The sequence below is a fragment of the Enoplosus armatus genome, chromosome 20, assembly GCF_043641665.1.
Source record: "Enoplosus armatus isolate fEnoArm2 chromosome 20, fEnoArm2.hap1, whole genome shotgun sequence".
In the NCBI taxonomy this organism is placed as follows: Eukaryota; Metazoa; Chordata; class Actinopteri; order Centrarchiformes; family Enoplosidae; genus Enoplosus; species Enoplosus armatus.
The window spans coordinates 15134225-15158276 of record NC_092199.1 but is presented as its reverse complement, the minus strand read 5'-3'; the positions used below and the strand labels follow the sequence as shown (position 1 = coordinate 15158276).

General features: G+C 42.6%; 2 protein-coding genes across 4 annotated transcripts in view; both read left to right on the top strand.

Moving 5' to 3' along the window:
• The first annotated feature begins 831 nt into the window (after nucleotides 1-831).
• Nucleotides 832-4100, top strand: LOC139303387 (PI-PLC X domain-containing protein 1-like). 3 transcript variants are annotated; one of them, XM_070927179.1, is made up of 7 exons: nucleotides 832-911; nucleotides 1061-1162; nucleotides 1615-1739; nucleotides 1837-1968; nucleotides 2712-2879; nucleotides 3036-3219; nucleotides 3412-4100. In XM_070927179.1, exons 2-7 carry the CDS (start codon nucleotides 1105-1107, stop codon nucleotides 3654-3656), a joined length of 912 nt encoding a protein of 303 aa, XP_070783280.1. In that variant the 5' UTR covers nucleotides 832-911; nucleotides 1061-1104; the 3' UTR covers nucleotides 3657-4100. The 3 variants fall into 3 exon arrangements, with proteins under 3 accessions (XP_070783280.1, XP_070783279.1, XP_070783278.1); XM_070927178.1 differs by having other exon boundaries at nucleotides 832-1162; nucleotides 1615-1703; XM_070927177.1 differs by having other exon boundaries at nucleotides 832-1162.
• Nucleotides 4101-4174: 74 nt separating this feature from the next.
• The window catches only part of spata20 (spermatogenesis associated 20), a 40412-nt gene continuing 20534 nt past the window's right edge, over nucleotides 4175-24052 (top strand). Inside the window, exons 1-13 of the mRNA XM_070927175.1 lie at nucleotides 4175-4383; nucleotides 6420-6548; nucleotides 6630-6694; nucleotides 6930-7084; nucleotides 7193-7336; nucleotides 7492-7693; nucleotides 7791-7921; nucleotides 8021-8125; nucleotides 8680-8754; nucleotides 9638-9850; nucleotides 10174-10366; nucleotides 12012-12180; nucleotides 17453-17661. Coding sequence (XP_070783276.1) covers nucleotides 4181-4383; nucleotides 6420-6548; nucleotides 6630-6694; nucleotides 6930-7084; nucleotides 7193-7336; nucleotides 7492-7693; nucleotides 7791-7921; nucleotides 8021-8125; nucleotides 8680-8754; nucleotides 9638-9850; nucleotides 10174-10366; nucleotides 12012-12180; nucleotides 17453-17661 — 1993 coding nt within the window. The 5' untranslated portion in view covers nucleotides 4175-4180. The remainder of the gene's footprint in view (nucleotides 4384-6419; nucleotides 6549-6629; nucleotides 6695-6929; nucleotides 7085-7192; nucleotides 7337-7491; nucleotides 7694-7790; nucleotides 7922-8020; nucleotides 8126-8679; nucleotides 8755-9637; nucleotides 9851-10173; nucleotides 10367-12011; nucleotides 12181-17452; nucleotides 17662-24052) is intronic.

The following is a 24052-nucleotide window of genomic DNA, read 5'->3' as shown; positions in this document are numbered from 1 at the left end:
TGGTCCTGTTGAGTAAGCAGTGTCCATCCTGGTCTTAAGTTGGGCTGGGATTCTCATCATCCACTCCTTTAACTGTTGGCTTTGAGCGCCCCCTGGAACTGCTGCGTGTCCCTCTCTCTAACCTCCTCTCAGATAAAAGTTAGTAACTGGGCCTGAGTTTTTTGGATTTTTATTTTGTTACGCATGTATAGTCTCACTTGAAGGTACAATAAGCTTACACAGGATGAAAGTTTAACAATACCAAATGCAAGAAAATTGTGTACGTTCTAATGGATCGCAACTAGTCCTTTTACATGATTCAAGTTATCACTTTTGGGTTTTGTCCCGCGCTATATTTGAGATTCTCAGTGTCTACATTTCTATCTCTTTTCTGTTTCAATGAATGATTGGCAATTTAAGCAAAGGTTCTAAATGTTAACCCATGTTGACATGAATACAGTTGTACTTCAAATACTTTCTCGTTCCATACAGGCTCAGCTGCAGTTACAAAGATTTAAACAGACTGTAATGTTGATCATGCTAATGAATTTACTATTTTGCCTGACATGACTGAAATATCTGATAACCAAATCCTCGTGTTGATTAAGCGACTAAATCTTGGTTTTGGTCGACAACTTGGTCTGACTGACACCCTCAAACATGTAGAGTTTCTTTATTGATGGTATGAGGAAGTTTCACCAGAAGGCCATATCATCTTCATCAAACATTCCAGTCAGAATCAATTCTATTTTTAGATTTCCTCATACCATGGGCTTCCCGATGACAAAAACCCGAACGACTACAGCAGATAGACTTGTATCACTATTAAGATAGCCACTTTGAACACTGCAGCCTCCTGTTGAGCAGCATAAGACTATTCAGCTTCATGACGGTATCAGCTCTTTGTACACTTCTGCACTGTCAGATCTGAGGTAGTAAAGACCTGAAGGAAGGCTGGGAATCACCTTTGTAGTGTTTGTTTTACGTCAACCTATTCCTTATTAGCTGTAAATGACTGTATTGGTAAGAGATTGAGGGGTGACTTTGTTTTATGTAGAATTTGAGGTGACAATGTCCACAGAAAAAGGCGAAAGGAGAGGAGAAGTCACAAGCTACTGTGACTGGATGTCGCAACTACCACCTGGACTTCACAACATTCCTCTCTTTAATCTGGCCATACCAGGTATGCAGCTGAAATAATGTAACTTACTTACACTGCTACTGCATTGAACTAGCACACAGAACTTTGTCCAGTTTTGACATTAAAACTAACATATTGTATTGTATTTAATAAGCTTTTTTTCAGCTTTGTGACAACAATGGGTTTTTAAATACTTTATTTAACTTACGAGATAGGAGGATTTTTAAAAAAAATCCAAACTAGAGTAAAAGTCTACAGCCACGTTAGCGGCTCTGTGAGGTGCAGCTGTGCTTTGAGCTAAATGCTAACGTCAGCATGCTAACATGCTCACAGTCACAATGCTAACATGCTAATGTTATGCAGGAATGTTCACCGTTTTAGTTTTAGCAAGTTAGCATGCTCACATTTTGCAATTAGCACTAAACACTGTGTGTGTGTGTGTGTGTGTGTGTGTGTGTGTGTGCGCGCGTGTGCATGTGTTTGGTATTCCCCAGGTAGCCATGACTCAATGAGTTATGACTTGGACATCAACTCCTCTATAATAGAGCCTGATAGACTGAAACGGTTCAGCAAGATTTGTTGTGTACCTAAAATAGTGCGCAAATGGGGGATCACTCAGGTAAAACGGTGTTTAAAGCCTGTCAGTGGCGAGTGTGCTCGTGTATTTAAGGAGCAGGGTTGGCGAGTGTTTGTTTGACTGCTGTCTTGTGATGCAGGAGGAGACCATCACAAAGCAACTGGATGCAGGAGTTCGCTACTTTGACCTGAGGATCGCTCGCAAGGCAAACGACAGCGACCCCACTCGGCTTTACTTTTATCACGGGCTGTGCACGCGGACTGATGTGGAGGTAAATAGAACCATAAGAATATGGCCTCTTTTCATTATGTAAACATCAATAAATATTTCGGAGTAAAACAATCTTTGTGGATCGTTAGTCACCAGTGGTATCAGGAATTTTTATTTTAAAGGTATTTTTCTAAAGGTATTTTTTAGACTATATATTTAAATTTGACCACTTGTATGCCAATAAATACATCAATAAATAAATAACTTGCAGAAGATATAAGTGAACATTTATAAACCGCAGGGTGTCCCAGAGTAAAAGCGGTTTAAGATGCTGACCATGTAATTGCAACGTACCCAGTTTGAGTCTGGCCAGAAACCTTTATTCTCTCTGTTATCTCATTTCCTGGCCCACCTATCCTCCACTATCAAAAAGAAAGTCAATAATGCCTGAAATAATTACTTTTAAATTAAACTTAATTACACCTTAATTACATTTTAGAAACTTCATTTTTTGTGTCTGAAGGGGGGACAGGAACTCATGACCTCAGTATTTCTAAAATCCAATTCTAAAATAACTGAATAACCTTTACTATGGGTTTGCAATTGAAGCTATCTTTGATATTTGACCATGGATGAACTTTTTACTTCGAGCAATAAAACAATCCAAATGATCCACTAAAATGCAGGTGTTTTTCTTTTAAATAAGTAAAACCAAATTAAAATGCATATCAAGAAAAAAGTACAAGAGAGAAAATATCTTTATTTGCTGCCGACTGTATTAAGTCACTCTGCCTTTGTGATCAGACTGTTCTCAGCATCATAAATGCCTGGGCAGAGAGGCACCCCAAAGAGATCCTCATCCTGGCTTTATCCCACTTCAAGGGGTTTGACAAAACGACTGAAGAGCACCTCCACAGCCATCTTATCAACTTCATCAAGACCTTGTTTGGAGCCAAACTCTTCCTTCGAATGGTAAAGTATAGCGAGTTTTCCCATTAAGATCAATAAGTCAAACATATCTCATCATGAAAGTATCTACTGTAAGCTACTGTGGCTTTCAAATAATAATAAAAAAGAACTTTAGCTTATACCACTTCCAAAACAAAACCTTTCAATGCATCACAACAGGACATTCCTACCCTGAAGAGATGCTGGGACCAAGGCCGAAACGTCATAGTTTCATATGATTATCCGGCAAATCAGCACCCTGAGATATGGAGTAAAATAACGTATTACTACGGCAAGAGTATGGACCCCGCAAGAGTTGAGTCAGAACTTCGTCAGATTTTGGAAAAACGACAGCCTCATAACAGTGAGTTTTCTCTGTTGTAACTAAATTGTAAACAATAAGGGTTTGGTTTCTACTTTGGTGACCAGGGCTGATACTCACCAAATAGCATCTAAAACGCAAGTCACCCAGTGCATGCATGATGCATAATCTCCAGCATGACGAGCCATGTTAAAAATGACCCCCCCCCCCCCCCCCCCCCCATATGACCTGCAGGTTTCTTTGTGTGTGGCTTGAACCTGACACTGCCAGATGACGCCGGGATACTCAAGTACATCCTTCGCCTTTGTGACAACTTTGTCAACGTCATACAGAGGAGTCTGCCAAAGCTGCTGCTGTGGGTGAAACAGCAAGCTGGCAAAACACCTGTGAACATCGTCGCCTCAGACGTGGTGACTCGTGACGACTTTGTCTCAACGGTTGTCGAGCTCAATGTCTCGAAACATGTGGTGGAGGAATAGTGGAAACGACGGAGCCCCTAAAGTCATCTTGTATCAGTGACCTTTGTTTCATCTCTCTGTATTCATATATGATGGGATGATTGTAGTAATAGTATGACAATGTATGATTTAGTTTTTATTGTATTATTATTATTTAAAAGTATTTATAGATATTTGATGATTTTATTACCTAAAGAGAAGACAGGAAACAAGGAGATAGATGAAACAAAGGTCACTGATACAAGTTATTATCTTAAGGACTTTAAGGGCTCCTTAGGAAACACCTCTCATTTCGTTCTTTCTCTTTTTTTTAAACAATTCTCTTTTCACTCCTTTACACCAAATCCACTCTCTTGCTCTCCCACAAACCAAAATTGTGACTGTTTTGAATGTTCCTGGCCTGTTATAGCGCCATCATGTGTCAATTTATGGTCCTGCAAAAAAGTGTTCCCCTCATGCCTGGAAGTTTTGGCTGGTCTCTGTGTCAACAAAGTAGCTAATGCTAGCTTGCCAAAGTAACTAAGCAGCACACTTGGTGGATTAGGATGTTAAGACTAGCATGGCGTCGGTCGGTGTCCAAAAATAGACGCGTGGAGCCTGCACGCCTTTTAACTGCGGCTTTTTCGGGAGCGGACCGTCCACAGCAGAACTCAGGGGGCAACATTAACGTGAGGTGCTTCAGACAAACTACCCACCCACCCAGCGATAGATTACCGCTCCTCCATCCCCAGCCGGCCTACTACCTCAGGTAAAGCAGACGCGGCTAATAGGTTGCTACCGCTAACGCTAGATGTGGGGTGCCTTGACAGGTTGCAGTAAACATGCCTAGCGTTAATGTAGCAACTCAATTCACGGCATTTCAAATGTTGGTAAGTGTTATGTTGCTTGGTTGGTAGTTGCTGTGACGATTGTGGACGTGCCTTTGGACGAATAGAAGAGTGACACGGAACTCCATTACAAAATCAAACAAATATAAATATCCCTAACAACTATTGCCAGGAGACATGCCATTGTAAGTAAAGACATTCGATGTAAGTACTTACATAAACTGCCAAGGTTAGGTTAGGTTATGTCTAATAATTTGCCAGCTTTTCTAACCTGCCTGGGAACTCTACTACCATCCTCTGCTAAGAGTAAAATCTCGCTAACCTAGCTAAGTGGCCTCGGGTTAACTACATGTAAAAAAAAAAAAAAAAATAGATATCTGTCAATGTGTCATGGATATTTCGGCCGAATTTTAAAAAATTATGTAATTTATCGAAAACTGTTTTCAGTCATGTTTTCCAAGGCATGAACCTTTGACCATAAGCAAAATCACCTTAAATTAGGGAATATTCAAATGGAAGTCGACGCGACTTGTCCCTAACAGCTACAGTGCCTGACAGCTACCGCAGCTGCAGTAGGGAGCTGCTGAACAAGCGTCTTCAGTATCAGCTAGCTGGCAGCGTGATAACACTTCGTTTTAGTAGTATGCTGTTTCTTTACAGATTTATGACGTATTGGTATGGATAAAAATAAAACTTTTATTGATCCCTTGGTGAAATTGACAAGCTGCCCCCAGCAGTAACGTTACATAAAGTAAAAAATAAGTCCCACCTTTACCAGCTGCAACATTAAAGTAATGTAGATAGTAATATGTTGTTATAATTGGCTATGTTTCGAGCTATCATGTATTCTGATTCTGTATTTCTCCACTGAACCTATGATCCTGTTTTGTACTTTTCTACTGAGCACAATGTACGTCCTTGAAGATAATATGACTGGTTAGAACTGGTTTTCATACCAGGAGATGGCTGAAACTCCTCTATTTTATCAGTTAGATTTACGCCGTACCACCAACATCCACACATGATTTATCAAGTCCAACCTCTGTACAGGGCAGGCCCAGCCTGAGAAGATAAATGTGAATCATTTTCGGACATCGGGGCTCCTTCTGACTGAGATCCTGCGAGAGCTCTGTCACTCCGAGCCCAGCGCTGCATTTACTTTACCTGTGACCGAAATAAAGTTTACATCTGTGAACTGAACATTGCTCCAGTTTGTTCTTGGGCTTCCAACAAAGGGCAATCGGGCTAACAATATCAATAATTATTCAGCAATATAACATACATTATTCATTAAAGGGCCATTCTTCATAATGAGTACATTTACTTTTTGTACTGTAAAGCCTGTCTTTTTTTATGTGAATACTTTTTTACTTTTACTCTAAAATTTTGAATGCAGGACTTTTACTTGTAGTACTACTTGAGTATTCCTTCACTGTGGTATTGCTACTCACTCGACTTGTCATGGCAGGGAAAGCCCAGGTGGCTCTAATAACCTTTAATGAGTGATGCCTGCATTCCAGTCAACTGTCCCAGTAGGTAAGCATGCATAATCGCCCTGCACTTGGAACAACTAAATGGAATGCAGCTATTTGTAACGTTATTAATTACACCTGTGCTTACCCGATGACATGCCAAAATCTGTCATCCAAAAGATATATTAAGTGATGTGTTAGCGCACAGATCTTCAGGAGACATGTCCCTTTTTTAAGCGTTCAAATTTCCAACATATTTCAATCAATGACAGGTGCATTTACCGTTAATGAAGCTTAACAACAGAGCCATCAGGGGGGTGCCATATTCCTTAATTAGCATAGGGACTGATGAAAAATGATGACATGAGAGTAATGCAATAATTTTCTTGTATATAGCTGTAGTCTCTTTTTTCAATTTCCTGTTCTATGGGATATCGCCGCCCACAAACTGTGACTAAAACTGTGAATGTGTTTTGCGCGTCCAGTTCATCTGTCTCTAGGAGCATGGCGTCAGGGGGTGAAGGGCCATCGTCCACCCCTGACAGACACACCAACAGGTTGGCCAAGGAGAGGTCGCCCTACCTGCTCCAACATGCACACAACCCTGTCGACTGGTGAGGGCCTTTTTGAAGTAGGCACTCATTTCTGATAGCTGATGTAATGTCACATATAAACTAATGTCATGTTTGTTTCAGGTATCCATGGGGACAAGATGCTTTTGACAAGGCAAAGAACGAAGACAAGCCGATCTTTTTATCAGGTAAGAAGCTGCTCTCGCACCTGGTATTAACATGCATTTCATTTCGGGGCTGCTTCACTCTGAATTTCCTTTTTGTTTCAGTGTGAGAAAAGAGATATGACTCCATGTAAATCAAACCTCTGATATGAAGTGACAGTAAAACACTTACTTTTTACGTGATGTCATACTGACCTACTATTGCTGTGCTTGCACTGGCAAATGACACATCTGTTTCCTGTAAATCTTTGACCATCAGTGGGCTACTCAACGTGCCACTGGTGCCACGTTATGGAGAGGGAGTCTTTCGAAGATGAGGAAATTGGCAAAATCCTCAGTGACAACTTTGTCTGCATCAAATTAGACCGAGAAGAGAGACCTGACGTGGACAAGGTCTACATGACCTTTGTGCAGGTGTGTGTGTGTACATGTGTGCTTACATTGAGGGTTTTCTCACGCCAGCCTTTTATTGCTTTTCTCTGCTGAAAGTCTCTTATGACTTTTGGTTGCTGATGTCTGCAGGCAACAAGTGGAGGTGGAGGTTGGCCCATGAATGTGTGGTTGACCCCCGACCTACGACCTTTCATTGGAGGCACCTACTTCCCTCCCAGAGACCATGGAAGAAAACCTGGGCTTAAAACAGTCCTCACCAGAATCATGGAACAAGTAAAACTGGATTTTGCTTAAACACATAAAGTCTTTGAGTTTTACAAATTGTGTACAAATCACGAGGTATAATTGATATGTATGGAGAAGATATGGGGCTTCACATCATATATTTGTCATCCTTACAAAGCACAAGTGTGCCTTATGATCCTCAGTGGCAGAATAACCGTCCTGCTTTGGAGTCCAGTGGGGAGAGGATCCTTGAAGCTCTAAAGAAAGGCACGGCCGTCGCTGCAAACACAGGAGAGAGTCCTCCACTGGCTCCGGATGTTGCTAATCGCTGCTTCCAGCAGTTGGCGCATTCCTATGAGGAGGAGTACGGCGGCTTTAGAGACGCTCCCAAGTTCCCCACGCCAGGTAGACTCAGCAAGAACCGCAGCGGACATGTTTCCTGTTGGACATTCTGCATGACTGACTCTCTCTCTGTCTGATCCGTCTCTCCCTGCCTACATAGTGAATCTGATGTTCCTCATGTCTTACTGGTTTGTGAATCGCTCCACCTCCGAGGGGGTCGAGGCTCTTCAGATGGCCTTGCACACACTCCGCATGATGGCGCTGGGAGGCATCCACGACCATGTGGCACAGGTTCATGCATGTGTGAATTGAAAATAAATTTGAAGACGTCATTGATGAATTAATTATCAGACAGTGTATACTATATCTCTTTCTGTCTCTTTTCTGCAGGGTTTTCATCGTTACTCTACAGATTCCTCCTGGCATGTTCCCCACTTTGAAAAGATGCTGTACGACCAGGCTCAGCTGGCTGTAGCCTACATAACTGCCTCCCAGGTGTGTGCGCGTGATTGTCTCTGTATCTTGTGCTGTGTGTGTGTTCTTCTTTGCGTATCTGACAGGGTATCCCTCCATCATTCTGTCTCTCTCTTACCCAAGTAATTTATCCCCTTATTACCCATTCAGTGAAAATCATTGGTGTGAGACTTGGCAAACATATTTTTGAGTAAATACAAACACTCATAATGACAGTGAAGGTGCTAATACACACATATCAGGTTTGTTGTTTTGAGTTTATACCAGATCTGTTTTTAAAAGGAGTAGATGCCATTGTCTTTAGTTGTATGCTGGGCTGGCCTGTTTTCCAGAGTGGACAGAGACATAAACTAAAAGTTAATTAGGACACGAGCATGCAGACAAACTCAAATACAGACACATATTGCGCATACATGCAGTACGTGCTTGTGTTTAATGAGCTGCTACCACAGCATTTGCATGAAATTCTGCAGCTAATATCCTGCATATAAATCATGTGACAGTATCTTTAAGGTTACGTTATGGTGGAATCATGATTCTCAGCAGGTGTGCGCCGTGTGTTTCTGCTTCTCCAGGTATCAGGTGAGCAGCTCTTTGCAGATGTGGCCAAGGACATACTGCTCTACGTCTCCAGAGACTTGAGTGACAAGGTGAAGCATCTGCAGCCTTGTTAGGATGTCTGTGTGTGCATGTTTTTTTGTGTCACTGGTTTTACGGGGACCATATGTCCTCACTGGGGCACCAAGTTGATGGCAAATTATTAGCATTAAGAAGATATAAAAGGGATTTTGGTTTAGGATGAAAGTTAAGGTTGCAGGTTGCATGTTGACAAAGGAAAGTCATTAGAAATAGAGCAATATAAGCTGCAGTTTGTCGTCACAACGGGTGTACCCGTTGCTGACAAAGCACAAGCGTTAGCTGTAAATTCTACCAGGAGATAACAAGTGTGTGTTTGCCTGCATGTGCGCATGTGTGTGTTCGTACATCCTCGAGGGCAAGCGGTGGGACCCCGTTGACAAATAGCCTCTTAAACCTCTTGTTCTCCTGTGAGGGTCAACCTTTTCTTCCTTTTGATGAATGAGTCGACAGCAGTGAACGGGGCGCACAATTAAAACCACACTCGCTGTAATCATTATATTCCCCAAGATTTATTATGTAATTATACGCTAATGAATTAACGCCGCAAAGGTAATTTACTGTGGACTGTATGTTTCTTTAGCGCTGCAATGGCTGGGATCTTCCCTCAGTTCCCATCATGACTGTAAAAATACTGTTCACAGGATTTATACAGACCCTGAGAGGGCTCACATGATATTGTGTATAATCTGACCCTTTAAAAGTGGTGATTGATTCATTGATTACCGTCAGATTTGTTATCAAATAGTTGTTCATCATCATCTATGCACCATGTGAGGTCTTCTGTACAGAACTTATATACCAAAAAGTCTATTTATCTCAAATCAGCTTTCCATTAAAATAGCAGTTCTATCTGTCCTTCCACCTTCTCCATTCCTGCCTCATTGTCTGGAACAGTCGGGGGGTTTCTACAGTGCAGAGGACGCAGACTCCGTCCCTGCATCGGGGGGACCAGAAAAGCGCGAAGGGGCTTTCTGCGTCTGGACAGCCTCAGAAGTTCGGGAGCTGTTGCCAGATGTCGTGGAGGGCGCCACTGGATCTGCCACGCAGGCAGACATCGTCATGCACCACTACGGGGTGAAGGTGCAAGGCAATGTTGCTCCAGAACAGGTGCTTTTAATTTGTATTATGTCAGAATAATCAGAATAATGCTTGGGTTGCAGTTAAGAGATGAAAGGGTGGATGGATGGGTGGAGGGAAAGCTTGAAGTAGTAAAGCTAGGCTCAGAGATGGTGCTTATGTGGCCAAATGTCAAGAGGCCAAGAGTCATGCAAATAATCATGTAGCTTGAACAGTTAATGCAGACTAAACTAATCACTTGTAGTATAAGGTGTTAAAGCTGGTCCATTAAGGCATTAACATGACATCTGTTGCAGCCAGTATGAGTTCATTTCTGTGAACACCCTCTTATCCCCTGTACTGTGTGTTGCCAGGACCCCCACGGGGAGCTGCAGGGCCAGAATGTGCTGATCGTGCGTTATTCCGTGGAGCTAACGGCTGCTCACTTTGGCGTCAGTGTTGAGAAAGTCAACGAGCTCCTGGCCTCCGCCAGAGCCAAAATGGCTGAAGTGAGGGAGAGTCGGCCACGCCCACATCTGGACACCAAGATGTTGGCCTCCTGGAATGGTAAAGTTCTATTGCAGGTTTACACTACAGCAATAGCAGTATCCCCATCACCATCACCATCATCATCATCATCTCATGCCAGTCAAATTTCACAAAAAGAAAAAAAAAAATATCTCATAACACGTGCTTTAGCGCTCTCTCTTTGACAAACACATTATTCTGCACATTAAATGGATAGTACATCATTAACATCACTGTTATGTAAATTGAATTGATATTCCACGTGTGCAAGGTGATGTATACATTCAGAAAGGAAAAACAGGCTGAACTGATCTGGAAATCAGCCAACAAGGTCCAGCAAGGCTGAAGAGGCTTCTTTCTGTTTCCCTCGTTGCAGTAATTGGTGTTGGAAAGGGTTGCAAGTACAGCCTGCTTTACTGCACTCCCTCTTAAACACAGCGTCTACCTACAGTGCTCTCATGGCGCCTCAGATTTCGTTAGTTCAAACGTCAAATCAAATGACGTGGGGAAGAAGTCAGGAGGAGCAATAGATGAGGGATCCCCCTCCCAAGAAATGCAATATATGTTGTGTGTGCAGCGTAGACAGAAATAATAGTAAAATTACAATATGGAGAAACAGAATGACAACACTAGGTGGATGGATTGTAAACACATTGTATTGTGTCAACCTAGACCTGCTGTCACTCCTTTTGAAAAATACGTTGAGTTGACTTTCTCTGATGTGTATTTAAATAATACATTAAAAGTTTGTACTTTTAGTTGGTATCAAGAGTATGCTACTGTTCATGTTCTGTCCATTTGACAGATTATTGTTTTTTTTATTCCAGACCCAAAACAACCATACCGCATTGAGTTGGTTCATTCAAAAGCGTATTGATGGTGGTCCTCATCAGGTGTTGGTGTCGCTGCCTGCCAAAGTACCTTACTGCCACGTGCTGCTTCTCTAAATCAGGACAAGCCGTTGTTGACTGCCAAGCAGGGGCATTAGGGGAACAAATATAAAAGCCTGTTAAAGCCTAGGCACACTGTACATCAGAAGCTGATGGTCAGATTCACACATACAAATATTCTTACAGACATTCATCACGAGCAGGAAAACGTGTGTAGATTATTATAGAGACACTAGTTGTCACTTTCCATTAGTATGATGCCAATTTGGACACCCCTCAACATTGTTTATCCAGCACATTGTCTCAGATGTGATTAATTACAAGAACAAAAAGCCCACCACAAAAACACACTCCATACAACCACAGATTTGGCTCCCAGGGCTGACGTCTCAAGACGGAGTGTGTTACTGAGGTAATGAGGCTCCGCGACCCTGAGAACTTTGCAATTAGACGCAAGACTCCCCTTCTCCTCTCTAATGAAGAAACCCCTCCATTAATCACCTGTCGTCCGCCGAAAAACACTTTGAAGACCAGGCTGTGCACTCGCCAGGCTTTGATACCTACATGAAAGAGGAATGGAGGGAAAGGGGGAGGAAAGGATGGATACAGAGAGGGAAGAGAGAAGGAATGGGAGAGAAAAGGGAGACTTCAAAGAGTGAAAAATAACTAAGCTACGACTGCAGCACGGCTACACGTTGGTACCTCCGCGGGGAGAGGACATGATGTTTTAAGATGAGCAACAGTCATTTTCTACCTAATCATCCCACCACCATCACTTGTTCTTTGCTGCTCAGGTCTCATGCTCTCGGCCTTCGCTCGCGTTGGAGCTGTGCTGGGGGACAAGGCCCTGCTGGAGAGGGCGGTGCAGGCCGGCAACTTCCTACAGCAGCACCTGTGGGATGCCGAGCGGCAGACCATCCTCCGATCCTGTTACCGCGGAGACCAGATGGAGGTGCAACAAATGTAAGAAAGGGTTTTGGCAGAACTTGTAGTTATATGAATGATTGGGTCCGATATGAACGCGCTGCTTACTGCACACCCCATGTTTAGAACCAGTGTTTCATCGCTAACAGGGACATTCTGCCTCTAAAGCTGAACAAACAATTGTAATGCCCTGTAATGATCTTGGCATTTTCAGTTTTGCTTTGTTGGATAAAGCTAGTCAAGGTTTCTCCCTGTCAGAGACAGAACAAATGAGAGCTATTTTGATGATGTTTCATTGATGGAGAATGTTTTTCAGCAGCCCTGAAGCAGGTAGGGAGTCAGTGTCTCGATTAAGGACAAATCAGAAGACCTGAAGGAACCTGGATCTTCTGGAAAACCTTACATCATTAAGTGTTAAACATGTCAATATAAGATGTCAAAAACCAGAAAAAAATATTTTATTTCTTAAAATACTCTTGACTGGATCAAAAGTCCCAGAAAAAGACTAAGCATAACTATTATTCATTGTTGTAAGTGCTCCCCTTGTCCATACTGCAATGTCAATGTGAGTAATGGGTTACAATAACCACTGTCCTCGTTCTGTGTTATAATGCATTGTAAGGTTAAGCTGGAGCTAATGTGAGTCTTCAGCAGTCTGATTTAGACGAATCAAGTAGGTGTCTTCCAGAGTTAAAGTCTTTAGTACAGAACTCCCTCTTTGGAGCTTTACTCTATTAATGCATTTATTTCCTCATAAATCAGCAAAGCTGAGCATTGTTTACATCCATGTTTTCTAGCTTACTTTCTAGTCACTTGTCTCGTTTTCTTCGATGTCCCTTTCTAGCACTGGGACAGTAATGCATTGACATCCACTTAACTATAGAAGGAAGAAACAATGTAGCAAATTCTATAAGGGGGCGTTTCACTTTTAGTACAATGAAACAATAAGCAGTTGTACTGTGCTAGGGTGACTAACTGCTTATATGCAAACAGGAAACAAGGCTATTGGGATAAATCAGGTCAGGGCAGGAAATCAGAGGACATGTTCACATGCACTCCAGTAACCTGGTTACTGTAAAACTGTGTTTACATGCACAGGTCGGTAATGAGATTTCTGCTCTAGCGTCCATCATACTGTGTATTTGAAACAAGATTGGCCATATTTTAAGTGGATTATAGATGCCTGCTGAATGACGGGTTGAAGAAGTTTTTCAAGCACGGTGAGAGAGGAGGCTCTGTAGCGGGTGAATATGCATTTTCTTCTTGCTGTTTGAATTTAAGCCTAGTACATACGGGCGGATCAACCATGGTGAATTATTTAGACTTATCTCATAGTTTTGGTTGAACTAAACATGGCTAAGAAATCAGGTTCCTTCAGCAGAGATGTAGCTGTGTTAAAATATCTTTTAAACCCTGAAGCCTACAAAAAGGAAACAGACTTCAGATCTCAGTTCAGATCAGCTGGTGGCAGCATTCAGTCAGTGACTGGTGGCTGAGAATGTTCTTGAAGCACCAGAACATAAACACACACACACACACACACACACACACACACACACAGTGCCTTGTTCAGTGTACACCTCCGCTCCAGGTGTCCTCGTTCTGTAGGCCAGCCCTGTGCCCTAGTTGCTGTGAATGAGTGAGTGTGAAATGCCACCGAATCAGCAGGAAAAAAAAACGCCAGGCGACCCACAGCACACATGATGAAATGCATGCAATTTTATACACACGCATGAACAGATACACACTCGCGGCTAAACACTCTGGCCTTGTTCCACGGTTCCCATCTCATTCATAATTGTCCAATTCAGGATGGTGTCAGCATTGAGAGGGCTTACCTAGGCTCTTTCTCAAGCCTGGCTTAGTTACATACGTGGCTAAATCACATATGGGCCGTGGGCTAATTTACTTGGAGGGATGGTGGCTGCTGAGACTAACTGGGTTAACAGGCTGTGGAGGCGTTGAGGAGCTAATGCCATAGATTTTTCTGTGGTCCTTGCCTGGCACTGGATGATTGAGAGTCTTAATACTGCCTTCAGGGACCAGAGGGAGGCCCAGAGGAGGAGAATACTGAGACAGTGGCAAGGTCCTAGTGGGACCCTGGTGATGTCGACTCATTCTTACTTGATTTGTCAACATGTTTGGTCATGTTGTAGTGGGAAAATACAACACATCCCTTTACGTCAATGTGCAGGCTGCTTTGCACTGCATTTACCAGTCAACGAGTTCTTTTCTTCTGCAGATGAATTGACTTGGTAAGAGTGGAGTGCGTGTGTCTGCCATGGTGGCTACTGCAGGTCACGTTAACTTACCCTTTTCTTCCGTTTATTTCAAACGAACCATCACGTAACTACTCGCTGTAGAAACTTCATGTCATATATGTACACTACATGGCGGGGAAGCATACGGACACCTGAACAAAGTATGTCATCTGAAAATGTCACCTGTGATGTGATTGTTGAATTTTATTACAAAGCCACGGGCATTAATATGCTGCTGTAACAGTCGCTACTCTTTTTGGAACGTGGCTGCAGGGATTTGCTCCCGTTCAGCCACAGCCGGAGCATTAGTGAGGTCAGCCACTGATGTTGGCATTCCAATTCATCCACACCAAACTGGGAAAACCATGTCTTTATGGACCTGGCTTTATGCGTGGGGCCATTGTCATGTTGGAACAGGAAAAGGCCTTCCCTAAACTGTTGCCACCTAGTGGAAGCGCACTATTATTATGGGATGTAGCTTTGAGATTTCCCGTAATTTGAACTAAGGGGCCTCGCCCAAGTCATGATAAACAGCTCCTGACCAAACAAAAACATCAAACACACATAGTAGTAGTTGATACTCAAACACTACAATACTCAAACCTCCTGGTGAGTATTCACAGCACCAGGAGGTTGCATGTTGGATTGAGTCAAAATAAACCACTGTATGTGTGTGTGTGTGTGTGTGTGTGTGTGTGTGTGTGTGTGTGTGTGTGTGTGTATTATGTGTTATTTCATATGTAATGGCATGAGCAAGCACATTCAATTATTCTCCAACGTAAAGTTCACTGCTGTTGTAAAACTTATGGGAGTGGATGTGTGTATGTGTCCCATATCCCTCATAGATTTGTCCCTCCAAGGTTTATTCAGAGGGAAGTGAAGTAGCTAGTGTACGAGAGTATCATTATGAAGCTATTATTATAAAACTGTCTCCGAGTGCTATGATACGGGAGACTGACAAGGCGTTTTATCTTCGCTCTCTCGGGGAAATGACTCATTTAACGCGCACTACTGAAGGTGTGAGTGAGAAGGCTGTTGAGTATTTCCAAAAGGCTTTTACATTTTTTTTGTGTTGGTGTGTCTGTGAGGCCCTCTTGAGGTCTTGTCTCAGGTTGGCATCCCTGTGGCTGGGAGTCACCTCAGCCAGATGACATGTCGCTGTGTGACAGAAGGGGGGTGTATTCTCTTAGAAAGAAGTGAGTGTGTTCGTGTGGGGAAGGAGGTAGCACAGGCACAAATGACCAAAGTTATTTTGTAAGAAGTAGTACCAAGAGTAGGAGAGTTTTGCTCATGTAAAGAAAAGCTCTGAATCTCTAAAACTGACCTAAAGACCTAAAGATTTCAGTTTTGTGTTACTATTCTTTTAGCAGTTTTAGCCATCAATAATGAGACCCAAGTTGTAATAAACCTGGATTTTTCTGGATCCCCTGACTTTTCCTCTACTGCCACCATGAGGTCCACACTTTTGGTTTTGAGTGAACAGTCTCAACAGCTGTGGGATGGATTTGGTACATAACGTTTAGTGTATGTTCTTTTACAGGATGAGTTGTGAGAACTTTGGTGATCCCCTAGTGTGGGACTGTCTCCTTTGCTGCTTGTGAGACATATAGAGAAGCTGCTGCTCTTTATCAGAGGTGGGATAGTTGCCAAACCAACCAGTTAGTCCCCATCCTTGGCTCGTCTTGGTTTGTTTTTGAGTGTGTGATGTGGGCTCATTGTTGCACGATGTGGCCACAACGTGTGGCTACAAATGCGACTGCAGTTGTAATGGGTGTTTTCTGCTCTCCAACCACCGAGGGGCGCTAATGAGCCCATTACGGGTTGGCGCACCACAGCGAGGCAAGAAGACTGAGATATACTCAGACACTTACTTGGACAAGCCTGACAAAGGTGATGCTTTATCTGAAGTGTTTCATTAGCATTGCTATAGACACTTCTTATCTTTTGCTCAATCTTAGCCTGTTGGAAATTTGTCATAATGTCCAATTCCAAATATTACTTCCAAGTATATTAAACTGGCCCTGTCCTGTCCAGCGCAAGAGGGCCTTCCTTTCGACTCATGAGTCAACCTCTGTCTGTTTGTCTGGAAAAGATAGGCCTAGATAGGACTCCTCACCTCCCCATGACCTCTCAGAGTCCTCATGCACTCCATCGCCCTCCAAAGCCGCCTCCTGTTTTCAGCCTCTCAACCACCAGCCACCGTCTGATGCAGCACTATCTGGCTTCCTGTCATCGTCCATCCTCCTGCACTCACCCAGATGAGGTGCCATTGTGGGAATTGTAGGTGGGGGGGCAGTGTGGGAGCCCAGAGGGGGCTTGTTGATAGGGCATAGATGTGACCGAACAATAATAATACATCTCTTTAAAAACCAATGACGGAGAACAGGTTGTAAAATTGAGACAGGTTGGTATAGGTATAAAAACTCCAGGTGTAGAGACGATTTCAAAATAGGTACACATGAAAAGATGTTGTGGGATCAACATTTTAGATAACTGAAGTTACCTGAAAGAGGATAGAGAGACAGGTGAAGGGAGAGGGAGGTCGAACTGTCATAAGCTTTGTCTGATCACTGCCCTGCTTCACTTGAAGCTTCTAAGACTGTGTTTACACAGTTATGTGTGCACGTATAAATGTCTCTTCTACAGTACGACAAGCACAGAGAAGGCAAATGATTCATTTCACATAGAGAAAAATGCTTCAGGGAGAGATTATACTTCCCGATATGTGTGTCGTAATGTTGCCCTCTCCTGTCACAAACTCTTTCAGGCTTTTTATAGTTTTCCAAGCCAATTCTTCTGGGTTTCTATACTGTCTCGATGGAAACCATAGCTTGATCTTCTTCAGGCATTGTATACACGCATTTGGTATATGAAAGATGGAGGGGCGGGGGGGCAACAACAACAAGAAGCTGAACTAGTTCACCAACAGCAACCCATCTCGACTTCTCGCACTGATCTGTCAATGAATTCTTAATGAAATCTGTCCTCATTCTCGCTCTTCTCCCACTTCTCTGATTTTTTTTCCCTTCCCTTCCCGCTGTTTTCTCCAGATCTCCGCCTATCTCCGGCTTCCTGGATGACTACGCCTTCATCATCTGTGGTTTGCTGGACCTGTATGAGGCCACGCTGCAGACGGCGTGGCTGCAGTGGGCCGAGGAGCTGCAGCTCAGGCAGGACGAGCTGTTCTTGGACGACCAGGGCGGAGGCTACTTCTGCAGTGTCCCCAGTGACGGCACTGTACTGCTGCAACTCAAAGAGGGTGAGGGACAGATACACTGATGTATGAATAGATATCGCCGGTCTAGATCTCAAAACAAACATACTTTTCCCCTGACACTCCTGATATCAACTACTCAGGGACTGAATTTTGACAGCCAGCCCTGTGACAGACATTAACATCATGACACGAGAGGCCTGATGCATGCCACAGACTAGTGGAAACTAGTGAAATTACATCATTTTTGACACAATCAGCCATCATTTTTACTTTTGAAATCCTTTAGAAGTCATAGGTGAAACTTAGAATGTATGCAGCAGCGTCTTAAGACAATTTCACATCATATTATACATGATATATTTCTGTGTTATTACACACAAATTGTTTTAATTTACTTTTCGTAAGTGTTGGCAGTTGGGTATGATACAAAGGCTGTACTTCGTGATAAATGCTAAAGTCACCATGCTAATGTGTACAATAAAGATGACGCCAAAAGTATGTTTACCATGTTCACATCTCCCTTTAGCACGTGATCATGGTGCTAATTAGCACTAAACACAAAGTACAGCCGAGGGTGATGGCAATTTCATTAGTTCCGTTTTGGACAAATAAAGATTTTGACCTGATGATGGTGTTGGAAGACAAGTTGTTACAGCTCATCCTGTGGGGGACATGAATGTCTGCATTCCGGTTTTGTCACGCCACCCAATAGTTGTTGTGGCATTTAGCTCAAAACAACAAACCTCATGGTGGTGCTGGAGGACGAAGTCAAGGGATCACCAGGATTCATCCTCTGAGGATCATGAATGTCTGCACAAAATTTCATGGCAATCCATCCAATAGTTGTTGGGAAGTGTTGGACCGATATTACTAGAAAAAAAATATGGCATTGATGCTGCTGCTGCTGGCTGTGGCTCTAACACGCTGAGAGATGCAGGGAAGCATTGATGGACAGGTGAAGGATTAATTGTACTGCTGCAGCGTACCTCTGTGGCTTAAACAAGTTCAAGGATGGATAGCTCAGACAGATGAATAAATACAGGGCTTGAGGACTGCAGATACTGCAGACAGATTGCAAATATCAACACATTGCCACAATATGATTGTGCCATTGATTTGAGGGAACAAAAGAAGCACAAATGGATGGCTGTAATTTATTGGAGCAAAACAAAATGTTAATTGGTGGGTGTAGCCTCTCATCCATCCATCCCTTTCTCTCCTGCCTACAGTGCATCCGGAAAGTATTCACGGCGCTTCACTTTTTCCACATTTTGTTATGTTACACCCTTATTCCAAAATGGATTAAATTCATTTTTTTCCTCAAAATTCTACACACAACACCCCATAATGACAATTTGAAAAAAGTTTTTTTGAAATTTTTGCAAATTTATTAAAAATAAAAAACTAAGAAATCACATGTACATAAGTATTCACAGCCTTTGCCATGAAGCTCAAAATTGAGCTCAGGTGCATCCTGTTTCCACTGATCATCCTTGAGATGTTTCTGCAGCTTAATTGGAGTCCACCTGTGGTAAATTCAGTTGATTGGACATGATTTGGAAAGGCACACACCTGTCTATATAAGGTCCCACAGTTGACAGTGCATGTCAGAGCACAAACCAAGCATGAAGTCAAAGGAATTGTCTGTAGACCTCCGAGACAGGATTGTCTCGAGGCACAAATCTGGGGAAGGTTACAGAAAAATTTCTGCTGCTTTGAAGGTCCCAATGAGCACAGTGGCCTCCATCATCCGTAAGTGGAAGAAGTTCGGAACCACCAGGACTCTTCCTAGAGCTGGCCGGCCATCTAAACTGAGTAATCGGGGGAGAAGGGCCTTAGTCAGGGAGGTGACCAAGAACCCGATGGTCACTCTGTCAGAGCTCCAGAGTTCCTCTGTGGAGAGAGGAGAACCTTCCAGAAGGACAACCATCTCTGCAGCAATCCACCAATCAGGCCTGTATGGTAGAGTGGCCAGACGGAAGCCACTCCTTAGTAAAAGGCACATAGCAGCCCGCCTGGAGTTTGCCAAAAGGCACCTGAAGGACTCTCAGACCATGAGAAACAAAATTCTCTGGTCTGATGAGACAAAGATTGAACTCTTTGGTGTGAATGCCAGGCGTCACGTTTGGAGGAAACCAGGCACCGCTCATCACCAGGCCAATACCATCCCTACAGTGAAGCATGGTGGTGGCAGCATCATGCTGTGGGGATGTTTTTCAGCGGCAGGAACTGGGAGACTAGTCAGGATAGAGGGAAAGATGAATGCAGCAAAGTACAGAGACATCCTGGATGAAAACCTGCTCCAGAGCGCTCTTGACCTCAGACTGGGGCGACGGTTTATCTTTCAGCAGGACAACGACCCTAAGCACACAGCCAAGATATCAAAGGAGTGGCTTCAGGACAACTCTGTGAATGTCCTTGAGTGGCCCAGCCAGAGCCCAGACTTGAATCCGATTGAACATCTCTGGAGAGATCTGAAAATGGCTGTGCACCGACGCTTCCCATCCAACCTGATGGAGCTTGAGAGGTGCTGCAAAGAGGAATGGGTGAAACTGCCCAAAGATAGGTGTGCCAAGCTTGTGGCATCATATTCAAAAAAACTTGAGGCTGTAATTGCTGCCAAAGGTGCATCAACAAAGTATTGAGCAAAGGCTGTGAATACTTATGTACATGTGATTTCTCAGGTTTATTATTTTTAATAAATTTGCAAAAATCTCAAATAAACTTTTTTCACGTTGTCATTATGGGGTGTTGTGTGTAGAATTTTGAGGAAAAAAATGAATTTAATCCATTTTGGTATAAGGCTGCAACATAACAAAATGTGGAAAAAGTGAAGCGCTGTGAATACTTTCCGGATGCACTGTATGTAAATCTTTCACCTTATCGATTGATGCCGAGCTTAACAAGATGGAAGCTTCTGCAGTAATGCCGCTGCCAGTTTCACTCCATTGCTACGCTTTAACCACAGGAGAGGGGGGAGGCAAGGATGGATGGATGGATGGATGGATGAATAGGTAGAAGATAAAAGACGGCAGCAGAGGAATATTGACCTCCCCTATCTACCTCTAGGGAAGTGCAACCGTCTCTCACTCAAGTTGAACGTCTTCGCCATGAAAGCACTCAAAGACCGATGCTCTGATTCTTCAGCTACTTTGATCACCTGACCTGTCAAATGTGTCTCCATTGTGTCTTAGTCCATCTGCCTTTGACAGATTGAAACAGCACGCACAATGTACAGCGGGAGTCTGAAATCCACTTTCTACCTGTGCCTCTTCTCATCTCACTTACATCTTATCTTCATTCTGAATCTTTTTTCTTTTTTTACTTGCTGCATTTTCCTTCTTTGTGTCCTTTGTGGCCATCACACCTTGACCTCCGGTATAAGGTACACCATTGGCATAGAATATATTCCCATATATAGATATAATAAGTCTAAAAAGTTTAATCTTGCAGATATGACGGGGTGGCATTCAAAAACTTAATTATTCCACTTTTTTTGTAATAATCAGTGGACAAGTGTATGTCGAAAATGTTTTCTGTTTTTGATACCCTTCCTGCTGCAAAGTCTTCTCGCCAAATGACTTATTTGATGTATTTTTTCATTGCAGTTCAATTTTGGAGATGCTTTATAAATATTTTCTTGTTGAAGTGTGTGTTGGAAGAAGCCACTTGTTATAATTAGCAGCATGGCTCAATGGATGTCTCTCTCTCTCTCTCTCTCTCTCTCTCTCTCTCTCTCTCTCTCTCTCTCTCTCTCTAGTCCACCACTTTGGTTCAGACTGAAATATCTCAATAACTATTGTACAGATATGCATGGTCCCCAGAGGATGATTCCTACTGTCTTTGGTGGTCCCTTGACTTTTCATCTAGCGCCACTGTGAGGTTGACATTTGTAGTTTTGAGTGAAATGCCTCAACAACTATTGGATGAACTGGATTGCCATAAAATTTGCTGCAGATATTCATGTTTGCCTCAGGATGAAGTGTAATACCTTAACCTTTTCTATAGCACTACCATCAAGTACCTGCAAAACGTATCACTTCCTCGTTGGCCTCGGCTGTACTTTCTGTTTAGTGCTAATTAGCAAATGTTAGCATGCTAACATGCTAAACTAAGATGGTGAACCTGGTGAACATTATACCTGCTTGTCACTGTGAGCATGATAGCGTGTTGACATCAGCATTTCGCTCAGTACAGCCTCACAGAGCAGCTGGCCTGGCTATACTCTTAGGCTTGTTTGTTTTTACACTAGAGCCTGAATGACAACGTATGTAGTGAGACGCTTTCTAAAGTAATTAAAAATGTCTTTCTGTTTCTACATTTCCGTTCTGCAATTCCTTGTTACTGCACTGACATCCATACAGGGTTTCCGCCAGTGTTTTGCAAGCCCGGTGGCCCGCAATATATCTGTTACAAGCTAAAATCGGCTCATCACATATACATGAAAATAATGAAAATACTATAACCATAAGATATACCAAAAATAATATACAAATTAGTCCATTTTATATTCAGAATCATCAGAATTCAGTAGCAAAGCTGCATTACCTCACAATGTCTGTGGTTAAAAGAGGGTTTTTGGACCAAGGGAATGATGGGATATCAATATAAATAGGTCTGACCTTGACGTGCACGGCAGTTCTTCTTCAGCTGCCAGTCCACTCCTCCGACTGATGGCTGCTGGCAGTTCAGAGAAGTCGACACTTGGTAGACATGCAGACATTTACCTTTGATCTGTCAGACCAGAGTTTCCAGTCTGCATCCACTCGTTGCCTGTTTTCTTTTTCTTTTTGCTTTCGAGCTACTCCGTCTGACAGCAGCCGTTTATTTTAACGGCTTGCTTATTTGTATTTATATTCTTATTCTCTTGTCATCTCGACTCAGCGTGATATCTTTCGTATGATACATTATGTGCAGTCATTTGGCTGGTCTTCCTCCTCCTGATGGATCTCATGCTGTGCCTTTTCTCTTTTCTAACCATTACAGGATTTCTTTTTTATTTCTTTAATTCTGGGTTTTCCAGGTTCTGGGTCTTGTCTAAGGGAAAAAAATATGTCGCACCCACTTGTTGTCTAAGATACATAAATCCATATAATAGTAGTAACACAAAATGTACTTAACGATTCGCCGACCCATCTTAGACTAAAATTATGGTTGGCTTTGGACTTTACTTTTGTGGTTTGTGTAATGTTGTTATAAACTCGTTTTTGAGCGTGTAATTGATCTCCAGAGGTTGAGACTTCTTAAGCTGTTCATTTGATTAGCTTCAGCTTGAAACAAGCACTAAGCTTCATGTCTTCATGTTTTAACATTTAACCAATTTAAGCAAAAAAACAAACAAACTCTGAGAAAAACTGAGAATTCTATCTGGAAGTTCATTTAGTGTTCCAGATGCCACAGCTCGATATTTTGTTCCCCTGAAAAAGAACGACTCACACACACACACACACACTTGTCATGTGTCTAAGACGGATAACTTGGTGCAAATGGTTCAGACATGAGCAAGATTCCGCAGATGGGCGTGGGGAACAGGGAAAAAGCTAATAGTTATTCTTGTTGACAGATCACAGATGATGGTCGCATTTGCGTGTGTGTGTGTGTGTGCGGGAGCTCCTGTACCTGCGCGCCGTCACACCTGCGTCTGTGTGTGTGTTTATTGGCGCTGACGTGTGAGAGGTCTCTCGTGTGAGAGGATTGACTGTGTCATTATGGCGGTGGTGCTGTGTAGACTTGAAACCCCATTAGTGACGCTGCAGTGTGGACGCCTGTCCCCGCAGCGTAGCCTGTCACGGCAAGACGGATTACCCCACCACGCTGCCACTCTGCGTTTTACAGCCCTGCCAGACTCCTGTGCGTATTTGTTTTTAAGGAGTAAAGGTTAAAAAGTCTGTTTGGCAACTTATTTGACTTTTATTCGACAAAATCTGCAGTGGAGTGTTGGTTAAAATGTTTTCATCTTATTTGTCCAGAATGCACTTTCAGGTGGATTCCCACTGGACAAAAGTCATAAAATGTTGGAGACGTCAGCTGTGAGAGACACATACACATACACAACAGCTAAAAGTCTAAGTGGTGTTTTGCAGAACCCCAAAAATATAAAGTAAATAACAACATTTTGCTAAATAATTAAAGAAATGATTAAAACGCAACTCATTATTGTTAAATGTTATTTTATTGGGTATTATTTGTATTTCATTATAGACATTTAGTTAAAATCCTATAAAACTCTTTATTACGACAGTAAGAAGGATGAAATAATTCATAATAATAAGTTGAGTTTAGTCATTTAAAAATGACTTTCTTTTCTAAATTATTGTTTCATTTACATATTTTCCACAATTATGTCATAATGATTTATTTAATATTGAACACTTTGGAGCTCTATAGTGTTTTAGTGCTGTGTGTGTTTGGGGTATTCTGTCATTGCTTTGTG